The sequence below is a fragment of the Oncorhynchus keta genome, chromosome 17 (assembly GCF_023373465.1).
Source record: "Oncorhynchus keta strain PuntledgeMale-10-30-2019 chromosome 17, Oket_V2, whole genome shotgun sequence".
NCBI lineage: Eukaryota > Metazoa > Chordata > Actinopteri > Salmoniformes > Salmonidae > Oncorhynchus > Oncorhynchus keta.
Window position 1 is genome coordinate 38,479,846 of NC_068437.1, and position 13,451 is coordinate 38,493,296.

General features: G+C 44.5%; 1 protein-coding gene across 1 annotated transcript; it reads left to right on the plus strand.

The window, feature by feature from the left end:
- The first annotated feature begins 3,073 nt into the window (after positions 1–3,073).
- On the plus strand, positions 3,074–9,282 carry LOC118396034 (cryptochrome-1-like). The gene is made up of 5 exons (XM_052467011.1): positions 3,074–3,102; positions 3,611–3,884; positions 4,084–4,536; positions 7,066–7,088; positions 9,126–9,282. Exons 1-5 carry the CDS (start codon positions 3,074–3,076, stop codon positions 9,280–9,282), a joined length of 936 nt encoding a protein of 311 aa, XP_052322971.1.
- The last annotated feature ends 4,169 nt before the right edge of the window (positions 9,283–13,451 follow it).

Consider the following 13,451-nt stretch of genomic DNA (forward strand, 5'->3'; position numbering starts at 1 on the left):
TGCAGTGTATCAGTGTATCTAGCAGTGAATTATACTCCTGATTATGCACTGAGACAGCCCTTTGTTCTAGTGAAGGTGAGTTGTACAGCTTGTCCCCTGAGTATTTATGTCTTCTTTAATATAGTTATTTAATGTCATAATCATTTATGAAAGCTGAGGGTCACCTTGCAAAAAAATAGGACTAAATATATATCCTTATAAAGAATTATACACGTTTATCACCACAGCAGAAATCTTCTAAAATAAGATGTTCTATTTTCATTGGATGAAGTTAGTTTTCATTTCATATACTGTATGTGTATGTATACTTTATTCCATATACTGTATGTGTATGTATACTTTATTCCATATACTGTATGTGTATGTATACTTTATTCCATATACTGTATGTGTATGTATACTGTATTCCATATACTGTATGTGGCAAATCCGTAAAGTGGTTTAAGTCAGTAATGCTATGCATATTTGTATGAATAGACTTGTACACATAAAACACATCATTATTAAGATCTTATTACGATAATAAGTGTATCAATTTCAACCCACTGTAAAATCAGATATATCATATCTGTTACAAGATGGAAACCTAATCCCACCGATGTAAAGTCCTCTCTTCTAAAACTTATAACAACAACAAAGACTTCAAATACATTTTGGCAACAATAAACCACCATGGCAACATGAACGTAAAGGACTATATGGTAGGTAAGAAAAAATCCTCTCAAGCTTTGGGAAAGTACTTTTTAAAGTCTGTTTATTATCGCATACAGACTGCATTTTATGCACATATTCAACAGGAAATGGCCAAGAGCTGTTTCAGATTACAGTCATACCTCATTTCAGTTATGTATCTGTGCCAAATATATCTTTTTCTTTCTTTAGATTCAATTTGAACAAAAAAAGGTCTGTTATGAGTATTTACAGTAACGTTGCCTTGTTGTCTCTGATTACACTACTTTTGCAAATCAGACCTTTTTTTGTGGTGCGCATGTACTCTGTATACCACAAATCACTTTTTAAAACACAGCATTATGGAAGCATATCATCAGGAAATAAGGAGAATTACAGAAACCTAGAGAAATTATTAGTAAAAAAAATTAATCTGTAGATCAGCTGAGAAAGTGTCCATTTAATCCCATAGATTCATGGAGTGTCAGGTGGGAAGAGCATTGGGCCAGTAACCAAAATATCTGTGGTTTGAATCCCTGAGCTAAGTAAAAAACGATGTGCGCTTGAGCAAGACACTTAACCCTAATTGATCTGGTTAAGAGCATCTGCTAAATTTCAAAAATGTCAAATGTATGTCTTATTGTCCCAGTACACATCTTTAGGATTAGGCTATCAAATGAAGCTCTGCATTGAAAACAGAATCATGACACGGGATCAACCATTGTATCCATCAAATCAGAAAATAGTTTTGAACTAAGTATTTAAAGGGTCATCGAATAAAAAAACACAAGTCCAAAGCTGTTAGGGGCCTTGTCCATTTGGGTCCAGTTTTTCCTCCTCATTCAGCCCAGTGTCCATTGTTTTCGGTCCAGACCCCATGGCCTCTCCTCTATCTGTATCGTCGGCGTTTCTCTTCCGACGCACAACCACCACAGCGGCTATGACCACCACGACTATAAGCCCAGCCAGCACTCCACACACAGCAATTACCATTGTGTTGGAGTCATTGTCTGGTTCTGGTTCCGGTGATGTGTTGGGGTCAGTTCCTCTGCCTTTGCTTTTGACTATGTCCTCTGATTTCTCTCTTATCAGAGTCAGAGAGGTCACCTGTTTAGAAATGCATGTGTCTATGTTGTCCTCTAGCCAGATGATGTCCTTGTTGCCATCATCATCATCATTGCCATCAGTGTATTCAGCATCATCAAAACTGCCTGCGTAGTCGTAACCGTCAATATAGTCTGGGCTGCCCAGAACCACGCACCAGAATTCCCCTCTGTCCCCCTCGTTGAGGTCAGACAGTTGGAGAGAGGAATCCTGCTCAGAGAAAACCACTCTGCCCCTCAGATCAGCAGGAATGGCAATAGTTTTATCATTCGAGTCCAGAATCAGTTGTTCTTCTTCCAGTGATCTTCTGTAATACCACTGCACACGGTGAGACTCCTCTTTGCCTTGAGAACATTGTAGAACAGCATCCCCTCCATCAGAAAACTGTCTCTCAGTGGGTTCTCCACTGGGGCAAAGAACCAAGGCATATTCAGCAACAAGTAGTGATGCAGAGAAACATTTATATTCCCCAGAGTAGTTGGCAGAAAGTACATGAGCAATCAATGAGAAGTTATCATCATCATCATCACCACTGACCAACATGTCAGACTTTACTGATTCAGAGTTAACATTGCCCATTGGTGTCTCCCATTTCTGATCTTGCCTATTCGTCTCAGAAGGACAGGTGAGAAGCACTTTCTCTCCCACAGATGTGAAGACAGTCTTGGGGTTGACATAGTCAATGTTGGGGATGTACATGTTCTGAAAGCTGAGGCATCTCTGTCTATCCATCACCAGGCAGTAAAAGTGATGACTGTCCTTCAGCATGCTACCAGAAACATTGAGAAAAATGCCTCTGTCCTTCACCTCAATGACCCCCTGTAGCTCCTCCTGTAGGGGTACCAGAGACACACTGGTGTCCAGGAAAAGGGTAGCCTTATTTTTGGGGAACACCTCATGGTACCATCGAATGGTCTTCCCCTCCAGACTTGTGGCAGTGATGTTACAGTTCAGTTCTGCCCCTCTGTCTGGCCGCTCAGAGATCTCAACAGAGCTGATTTCCTGGTTACACACAGACAGCTCGTGTTCATGCTTGTTGGCCAGAGCCTTGTCCTTCCAGCATTCCCTCCTGTACATGCCTGAGTCGGACTGTCTGAGCTGGCTGATCTGGAGGCCCAGCAGCTGGAGCTGGTAGGTGAGTCTGATGCGGCCCTCGAAGTCTGTGGGAGGCGAAAGGGGTGCTGTCTCATCCGAGGAATTAACCAGTAGCTGGTCTCCCTCAAGAACTGATCTGAAAACAGCGATGTAGTCGACTCCAAAGCAGTATCCCATTTCTATGACACCTCCCTCTGTTCTGAAGATGGCCCCTGGTACCTCTGGCACCTCACAGTAGGCTGTATTGACTATAAAGAACAGTAGAAATTCCCTAACAGTGGTCATTCTGTTCTGTACTTTACTCCTTGTCCATGTGTTAGTCACACTCTGGGGATGTGCTCTCCAACTATGCCAACTCAGAGTAACCTTTTAAGGGTTGTCAATGAGATCCTCCCCCTTAGCCCATATATCAGCTGCATCTTCTCTCCACCCCTCCACACACACACACACACACACACACACACACACACACACACACACACACACACACACACACACACACACACACACACACACACACACACACACACACACACACACACACACACACACACACACACACACACACACACACACACACACACACACACACACAGTAGATATTGTGAGAATACAACCCAAGTGATCAAGTTGTGCAAAAACGCAAACATGATGTATTAGAAACATATTCATGAACAATACCATGATACTAGTGTTACGTGATGCACTAAAAACCTCCATGTCTGTCCAAGTGTCTCTTTAGGATCATCGAGCTAAACGGAGGCCAGTCCCTTCTCACCTACAAGAATTTCCAGGCACTCATCAGTCACAAGGATGCCGTGGAATCACCCGCTGAGATCATCACTGCTGAGGTCATGAGGAAGTGTGCCACGCCCATCAGTGATGACCATGATGAAAAGTTTGCCGTGCCCTCCCTGGAGGAGCTTGGCTTTGAGACCGAAGGCCTGGCTACAGCAGTATGGCCAGGGGGAGAGACGGAGGCCCTCACTCGCCTGGAGAGGCACCTGGAGAGAAAGGTGAGGAGTAATCCCTTCTTTATATCCCAGCACTACTGAGCCAGTGTGGTGGACATACAGTACTAGGGTTGGGGTCAATTCCATTTCAATTCAGTCAATTCAACCCCCCTCCAAAAAAAACGACCTTGTTGACTTTATTTTCTGAACTCCTTGTCAGTGTGTTGCACTGTGACCCAAATACTAACCTTCTGTGTTCCAGGCATGGGTGGCCAACTTTGAGCGTCCCAGGATGAACGCCAACTCCCTGCTGGCCAGCCCCACAGGCCTCAACCCCTATCTCCGCTTCGGCTGCCTCTCCTGTCGCCTTTTTTACTTCAAACTCACTGACCTCTACAGGAAGGTGAAGAAAAACAGCTCACCGCCCCTCTCGCTCTATGGCCAGCTGTTGTGGCGCGAGTTCTTCTACACCACAGCCACCAACAACCCCCGCTTCGACAAAATGGAGGGCAATCCGGTTTGTGTGCAGATCCCCTGGGACTGCAACCTGGAAGCGCTGGCCAAGTGGGCTGAATGGAGGACAGGGTTCCCCTGGATTGACGCCATCATGACCCAGCTGAGACAGGAGGGCTGGATCCACCACCTGGCCAGACATGCTGTTGCCTGCTTTCTTACTAGAGGAGACCTGTGGATCAGCTGGGAGGAGGGCATGAAGGTAGATACTGGGGGAAGGAGATGTTAGAGGGAGCATACATACATACATACATACATACACACACACACACACACACACACACACACACACACACACACACACACGCACGCACGCACGCACGCACGCACGCACGCACGCACGCACGCACGCACGCACGCACGCACGCACGCACGCACGTACGTACGTACGTACGTATACATACATACATACATACATACATACATACATACATACATACATACATACATACATACATACATACATACATACATACATACATACATACACACACACACACACACACACACACACACACACACACACATACATACATACATACATACATACATACATACATACATACATACATACATACATACATACATACATACATACATACATACATACAAAGAGCGCTAAGGAGACAGCAATAATTTTGTGGTAAGTAATAAGTATTAATGAGGGTTATTATTATTATTATTATTATTAATTAATTAAGTATGAATTAAGTAATGTTCCCTGGTGTCACTTTGTAGTGTCTATGCATGGTTGGACTGGTTTGACTCAGTCATGAGTGCAGTTTATCACCATGCCAAGGGCCTCTGAGGGTGGATCCAAGTGTGTGTGTGTGTGTGTGTGTGTGTGTGTCCTTGCATGCGTGCAGGCATGAGTGCATGTATGCAAGTGCATATGTGCATTGTTATGTTCCTCGCCATTGTGCAATGAGCTGGAAGTTGCAACTTGCTCTGTAGTTGGTAAGATTTGATCAGTTTGTTGTTTGATGATAGTCATTTAGTGTGCATGGTGTAATACAACCAACGCCAAATCCAAAGCCAAAATACTTTGGTAAGTTATGGATGGGCAGAATAGCATGCAGAAGCATCATTCTGCTGCACCACATTCTACATGTGGCTAGATTGTACAGTGTGGCTTTGATTTTAGGTAACTGTTTCATTTCACACCGGGCACATTGCAAGTTGCTATTTTGTCATTTCTTCACACAAGGCATTTTTTCATATATAATTTTCATCATTTTAGTCATGACAGGATGGCAGGAAGCTTGGCCCCAGTGATGTACTGTGCCGTACGCACTACCTTCTGTAGTGCCTTGCGGTCGTAGGCCGAGCAGTTGCCATACCAGACAGTGATGCAACCAGTCAGGATGTTCTTGATGGTGAAACTGTACGACTTTTTCAGGATCTGAGGACCCATGCCAAATCTTTTCAGTCTCCTGGGTGGGAATAGGCTTTGTCGTGCCCTCTTCACAACTGTCTTGGTGTGTTTGGACCATGATCATTTGTTGGTGATGTGGACACCAAGGAACTTGAAGCTCTCATCCTGCTCCACTACAGCCCCATCGATGAGAATGTGGGCATGCTCGGTCCTCCATTTCCTGTAGTCCACAATCACCTCCTTTTTCTTGATCACGTTGAGGGAGAGGTTGTTATCCTGGCACCACACGGCCAGGTCTCTGACCTCCTCCCTATAGGCTGTCTCATTGTTGTTGGTGATCACTGTTGTGTTGTCGGCAAACTTAATGATGGTGTTGGAGTCTTGCCTGGCCATGCAGTCATGGGTGAATAAGGAGTACAGTAGGGGACTGAGCACGCACCCCTAAGGGTACACCATGTTTAGGATCAGTGTGGCAGATGTATTGTTACCCACCCTCACCACCCGGGGGCAGCCCGCCAGGAAGTCCAGAATCCAGTTGCAGTGGGAGGTGTTTAGTCCCAGGGTCCTTAGCTTAGTGATGAGCTTTGAGGGCACTATGGTGTTGAACGCTGAACTGTAGTCAATGACCATCCTGTTGGGCATCTTGTTGGGCTGTATCACCGCCTGGTATGACAACTGCACCACTCCCACAACCGCAGGGCTCTCCAGAGGGTGGTGCGGTCTGCACAACGCATCATCGCGGGCAAACTACCTGCCCTCCAGGACACCTACAGCACCCAATGTCACAGGAAGGCCAAAAAGATCATCAAGGACACAACCACCCGAGCAACTACCTATTACCATCCAGAAGGCGAGATCAGTCGGCGAGGTCAGTACATCAAAATCTTGGACCTAGAGACTGAAAAACAGCTTCTATCTCAAGGCCATCAGACTATTAAACAGCCATCACAAACTCAGAGAGGCTGCTGCCTACTCACAGACTTGAAATCATTGGCCACGTTAATAAATGGAACACTAGTCACTAATTATGTCACTTTAATAATGTTTACATATCTTGCATTACTCATCTCATATATACTGTATTCTATACTATCTACTGCATCTTGCCTATGCCGCTCTGTCATTGCTCATCCATATTATATATTTATACATTCTTATTCCATTCCGTTCCTTATTCCATTAGGTATGTGTTGTGGATTTGTTAGATATTACTTGTTAGATATTGCTGAATTGTCAGAACTGGAAACAAGTATTTTGCTACACTCACAATCTGCTAGCCATGTGTATGTCACTAATAAAAATAACTTGGCCTAGTCGAGTGTCTGAAGTAAACCCTTTGCGTCCGACTTTTTAAAGGAAAAATCTTTGTCCAGTACGAGGTGAGTAATCGCTGTCCTGATATCCAGAAGCTTTTTTCGGTCATGATATTATCTAAAGTAACGTAATAGTAAACATAGCTACTAGAACTCATGCATTAGTAAACCCGCTACAATCGTGCAGTAACGTTAAAGTGTACCTTCAGTAAGCAGTTTAGCACTTATACCGGCAGGCCCCGGTGGCAATAGATGAGTAAAACCAAAAGTTTACCTTGACTTGGAAGATTTCCAGTGTTGTGTTGGATAGTCATAGCCAGCTAGCTAACATAGCATCCCTCTTTTTGAGCAGGGTGTTTGAGTAGGCTAAATTAGCTAGCTGGGCTAGACAATCTGGACCCTCTCTTCCTAAAATTCCTCAAATCCGCTGCCATTGTTTCAACCCCTATTACTAGTCTGTTCAACCTCTCTTTCGTATCATCTGAGATTCCTTAAGATTGGACAGCGGCCGTGGTCATCTCTCTCTTCTAAGGGGGAGACACTCTCGAACAAAACTGTTACAGACCTAAATCCATCCTGCCCTGCCTCTCTAAAGTTTTCGAAAGCCAAGTGAACAAACAGATCACCGACCATTTCGAATCCCACCGTACCTTCTCCACTATGCCTATCTGGTTTCCGAGCTGGTCACGGGTGCACCTCAGCCAAGGTCCTAAGGTCCTAAATGATATCATAACCGCCATCGATTAAAAAACAGTACTGTGCAGCCGTCTTCATTGACCTGGCCAAGGCTTTCAACTCTGTCAATTACCGTATTCTTATCGGCAGACTCAACAGCCTTGGTTATGTGGACAACTATAAACACCTAGGTGTATGGCTAGACTGTAAACTCTCCTTCCAGACTCACATTAAGCACATCCAATCCAAAATGAAATCAAGAATCGGCTTCCTATTTCGCAACAAAGCCTCCTTCACTCATGCTTCCAAACATACCCTCATACCCTCAAACATACTGACTATCCTACCGATCCTTGACTTCGGGGATGTAATTTACAAAATAGCTTCCAACACTGGATGCAGTCTATAACAGTGCCAACCGTTTTGTCACCAAAGCCCCATATACTACCCACCACTGCGACCTGTATGCTCTCGTTGGCTGGTCCTCGCTACATATTCGTCACCAAACCCACTGGCTCCAGGTCATCTATAAGTCTTTGCTAGGTAAAGCTCTGCCTTATCTTAGTTCACTGGTCACCATAGCAACACCCACCCGTAGCATTCGCTCCAGCAGGTATATTTCACTGGTCATCCCCAAAGCCAAAACCTTATTGGCCGCCTTTCCTTCCAGTTCTCTGCTGTTCTCTGCTGCAAAAATCACTGAAGTTGGGGACTTATATCTCCCTCACTAACCTTAAGCGTCAGCTGTCAGAGCAGCTTACCGATCGCTGCAGCTGCACACAGCCCATCTGTAAATAGCCCATCCAACCAACTACCTACCTCATCCCCATATTTGTTTTTGTTTTTCTGCTCTTTTCACACCAGTATTTGTACTTGCACATCCATATCTGCACGTATATCACTCCAGTGTAAATTGCTAAATTGTAATTCCTTCCCCACTATTGGCCTATTTTTTGCCTTACCTCCTTACTTCATTTGCACACACTCTACACAGATTGTTATATTGTGTTACTGTAACGGTCGTCGGTGGAAGAAGGTGAGGACCAATGCACAGCATGGTAAGTGTTCATATTCTTTAATAGAACTCAGAACACTAAAATACAAAACCAACAAGAGAACGAAATGAAACCGAAACTGTCTGGCACAGATACTAAACAGAAAATAATCACCCACAACTCAAGGGTGAAAAACAGGCTGCCTAAGTATGGTTCTCAATCAGGGACCACGATTGACAGCTGCCTCTGATTGAGAACCATACCAGGCCAAACACTGAAAAACCAATTAATGGAAAAAAGAACATAGACTGCCCACTCAACTCACGCCCTGATCATACTAAAACAAATACATCACAAAAGGACTAAGGTCAGAACGTGACAGTACCCCCACCCCCAAAGGTGCGGACTCCGGCCACAAAACCTGAACCTATAGGGGAGGGTCTGTGTGGGTGTCTGCCCGCGGTGGGGGCTCTGGCGCGGGCCGTGGACCCCACTCCATCATAGTCTCGGCCCACTTAAGTGGCGCCTTGAGAGCGGCGACCTTCACCGCCGACCTCGGACTGGGGACCCTTGCCTCAGGTCCCAAGTAGACGGGAGATTCCGGCAGTACCGGACAGGCGGGAGACTCCCGCAGCTCCGGAGTGAAAGGGAATTCCGGCAGCTCCGGAGTGAAGGGCGATTCCGGCAGCACTGGAGTAACGGACGGCTCTGGCAGCTCCTGACTGACAGGCGGCTCTGGCAGCTCCTGACTGACCGGCGGCTCTTGCAGCTCCTGACTGACCGGCGGCTCTTGCAGCTCATGACAGGCGGGCGGCTCTGGCAGCTCAGGACAGACGGGCGACTCTGGCAGCTCAGGACAGATGGGCGACTCTGGCAGCTCAGGACAGACTTGAGACTCTGGCAGCCCTGGACAGGCGGGAGCACCTGTAGGGAGGAGACGGAGAGACAGCCTGGTGCGGGGGGCTGCCACCGGAGGGCTGGTGCATGGAAGAGGCACCGGATAGACCGGACCGGCTAGACCGGACCGGCGCACTCGAGATACTCAAGCACCGAGCCTGCACAACCCTACCTGGCTGGATACTCCCCGTAGCCAGGCCAGTGCAGCGAGGTGGTGGAATAGACCGCACTGGGCTGTGCTGGCGAACCGGGGACACCATGCGTAGGGCTGGTGCCATGTACACCGGCCCGAGGAGACGCACTGGAGACCAGATGCGCTGAGCCGGCTTCATGGCACCTGGCTCGATGCCCACTCTAGCCCGGCCAATACGAGGCGCTGCAATGTACCGCACCGGGCTATGCCTGCGCACCAGGGACACCGTGCACCTCAACATAACATACACATACACAAAGACATACACAAAGACAGAAAACAATCACTCACGAAACACAGGTGGGAAAAGGCTACCTAAGTATGATTCTCAATCAGAGGCAGGTGTCGTTAGTTGTCTCTGAATCATACTTAGGTATCCTTTTCCCACCTGTGTTTCGTGGGTGATTGTTTTCTGTCTTTGTGTTTGTCACCAGACAGGACTGTTTCATTTCATGTCATTCTCTTTGTTATTTTTGTTTTAGTGTTCTGTGTTTAATAAATTCATCATGAACACGTACAACGCTGCGAATTGGTCCTCCGATCCTTGCTACTCCTCCTCAGAAGAGGAGGAAGATGAGCGTTACAGTTATTGACTTTCTTTATCCAATGTAACTCTGTGTTGTTGTTTTTGTCACACTGCTTTGCTTTATCTTGGCCAGGTCGCAGTTGTAAACTTGTTCTCAACTGGCCTACCTGGTTAAATAAAGGTGAAATAATATATATTTTTTAAATCATTTGATTGGGTGGACAACATGTCAGTTCATGCTGCAAGAGCTCTGATAGGTTGGAGTCCGGAAGTTGTCATAATTACTGTGTAAGTCTATGGAAGGGGTTGAGAATTATGAGCCTCCTAGGTTTTGTATTGACGTCAATGTACCCAGAGGAGGACAGAAGCTAGCTGTACTCCCGGCTACACCATGATGCTACCCTACAGAGCACTGTTGAAGCTACTGTAGACCTTCATTGCAAAACAGTGTATTTTAATCAATTATTTGGTGACGTTACTATAGTTTTTTCTAAAAAGGATAACTTTTTAATGTTTTACAAGGCCCTATGTAGTAAATCTATATTCCATATAATATTACAATAATTTGCTAGCGTGTCTTCATTCCATCACCGTACTGTTTCTTGCAACACGTAGACATTTTTGTTTCACGTTTGATAGGCTTATGATACATTTTCATTTAGCCTACCATTATTTTCCCTGCTCTGAGTGGGCGCGATGTTTATAGTGCATATGAACGTTCATAAGACTCATGAGGTAGAAGATCTGTTTATTTAATTTAAAGTATGGCTTCCTTCGTTCATATTTCTCGGGTTATGTCGGAGTTCCCTGTGTCTGTCCTATAGTCTCTGTCATTATGGTTGTGCATAATAGGAGCGCAAGTCTCAGTGTGCATAGAAATATGTTTTGTGGCATGCGCTCCACGCTTTGGAGTCGGAACGTTGAATAAGAGAAAATTATTGTTCGCTCCATGTATGTATGCATGGGGTTGAAATATCATGAATAATCATTAAGTCTGATTGAGACAAATGTACCAATGGATGTGGAAATGGCCTTTTACATTATAGAACCAGTTTATTAGTTGTAATTGCCAATTGGTCCTGGGGGCCAAGTGCTTGTATTATGTAGGCCTACCTGTTTGAGCTTCTGTTAGACAGATTCGATTTGGTTTCTCAAGGGGAGGCGCTCTACAGGACATGTTAAGCCTGATAAAGAGGCTATTCATTTTGGGATATTGCCCGTGTATATTTGGTAAATCTGCTTGTATATTTTGTATGATATTGCGCTTTCATCATTGGATCACCAACACCTGTAAATAAATCTACACTCTGAGCACGTCAACCTGCCTTGCTTCCTGTAGATTTCACGCCCTTACGACTGCTACAAATGCCCTATTTTACAATTACATAGACTAGTCAAAATGTGTTCTAGACAAAACATTTTTTTACTTGACTTGAAAACTTGTGACTCTACTCGATTTGACTTGCTTTTAGAATGTACGACTTGCTCTTAGAATGTACGACTTTTCACCCGATCTACTTGGGACTTAACTTGAGACATGGACCTTGTGACGTGAGACTTGCTTGTGCTCGAATAATAGTGACTTGGTCCTACCTCTGTTAGATACATTATAACCCATGTCCTTTATCAGTGGGCTACATAGTGATATTGTTTAAGTATTGGTTAGGTTTTAAAGTTCAGACAAATGTGTAATGCCTGAAGCAAATCGTATTCTCTACAGCATAAAGATGAAGTTCACACAACTTTCTCTCTGTGAATCACACATCATGTACAAACTACATATCGCTAAGGACTCTTCACTCAAACAGCCATGAGCAGACAGAAAAGGAGATAAGGAGGTTGTCAATAACTGGAGTTATTTTGCTTTAAGCACCTGCTGTCAGAGCAGCTCACAGATCACTGCACCTGTACATAGTCCATCTGTAAATAGCCCATCCAACTACCTCATCCCCATACTCTGTTTATTTATTTATCTTGCTCCTTTGCACCCCAGTATCTCTACTTGCACATTCATCTTCTGCACATCTACCATTCCAGTGTTTAATTGCTATGTTGTAATTACTTCCTCTCCATGGCCTATTTATTGCCTTACCTCCCTTATCTTACCTCATTTGCACACACTGTATATAGACTTTTTCTACTGTATTTTTGACTGTATGTTATGTTAATTCCACGTGTAAATCTGTTGTTGTATGTGTCAAACTGCTTTGCTTTATCTTGGCCAGGTCGCAGTTGTAGATGATAGCTTGTTCTCAACTAGCCTACCTGGTAAAATAAAGTTGAAATAAAGATGTTTAAAAAACTTAATAACTAGGTTCTTACATTAATTATTCTATTATCTTTAAGCATTTGGACTGTACTACAAGTTATGCAGCTAATTGATGCAGCTAATTGAAGATTTTTTTTTACAATGATGTCAGTTGCTGTGTCCACAAAAAATGTCCAACCTCAGTCTTACTCCCTGGCCTCTACAAAAAGTAAGGGGTGCTGATTACATGAGCTACATACAATAGTATTGCTGATTAGTACCTGCTTGGCTGCCTGCATTAAAGCCATTATCCCCAGGTGCCTTTAAATATTATGCAGACTTACAATAATGAGCTCCAATTTCCTCTAAGTCACCAGATTGGGAAGCTACATACATTTCCTGAACTGGGCTGGAAGAACAGCCTGTGGAGCTGGTGATCAAGCAGTGTGATTAAGCCCCAACTGTGAGAAACTTTCCCTCTCTGTTCACTCCAGTTTAGCTCTGTGCTGATTACAGTGATCAGTGTCTGTCCCATATGTTGCTGCTTCTGAGATGCATCGACTGCTATTTGATTTGATATATAGATTTGCCAAAATACCCTAATTACTGGAAGTGTATGGTCAAGACCAGACCTCTGACGGAGGAATGTAAAGATAAGAAGATAAGAGAAGGATACTGGGGGTTGTTACTGCTCTGCTTCCTACAAGCAAGTTTAGTCAGAAGCAGAAGAAAAGCATTGCTACATTACATCTCTTCTGTGATCTATATGATCTATGTAAACTTAGTTTAGTATCCATTTTAAGCTGGAATCATTTTAGTCTGCCTTTCAGTGGCTTGAGGGATGAGTTTAGAGTTTTGCATAGTGTCAGCTGTGTATTACCGTTCTTGTACACTT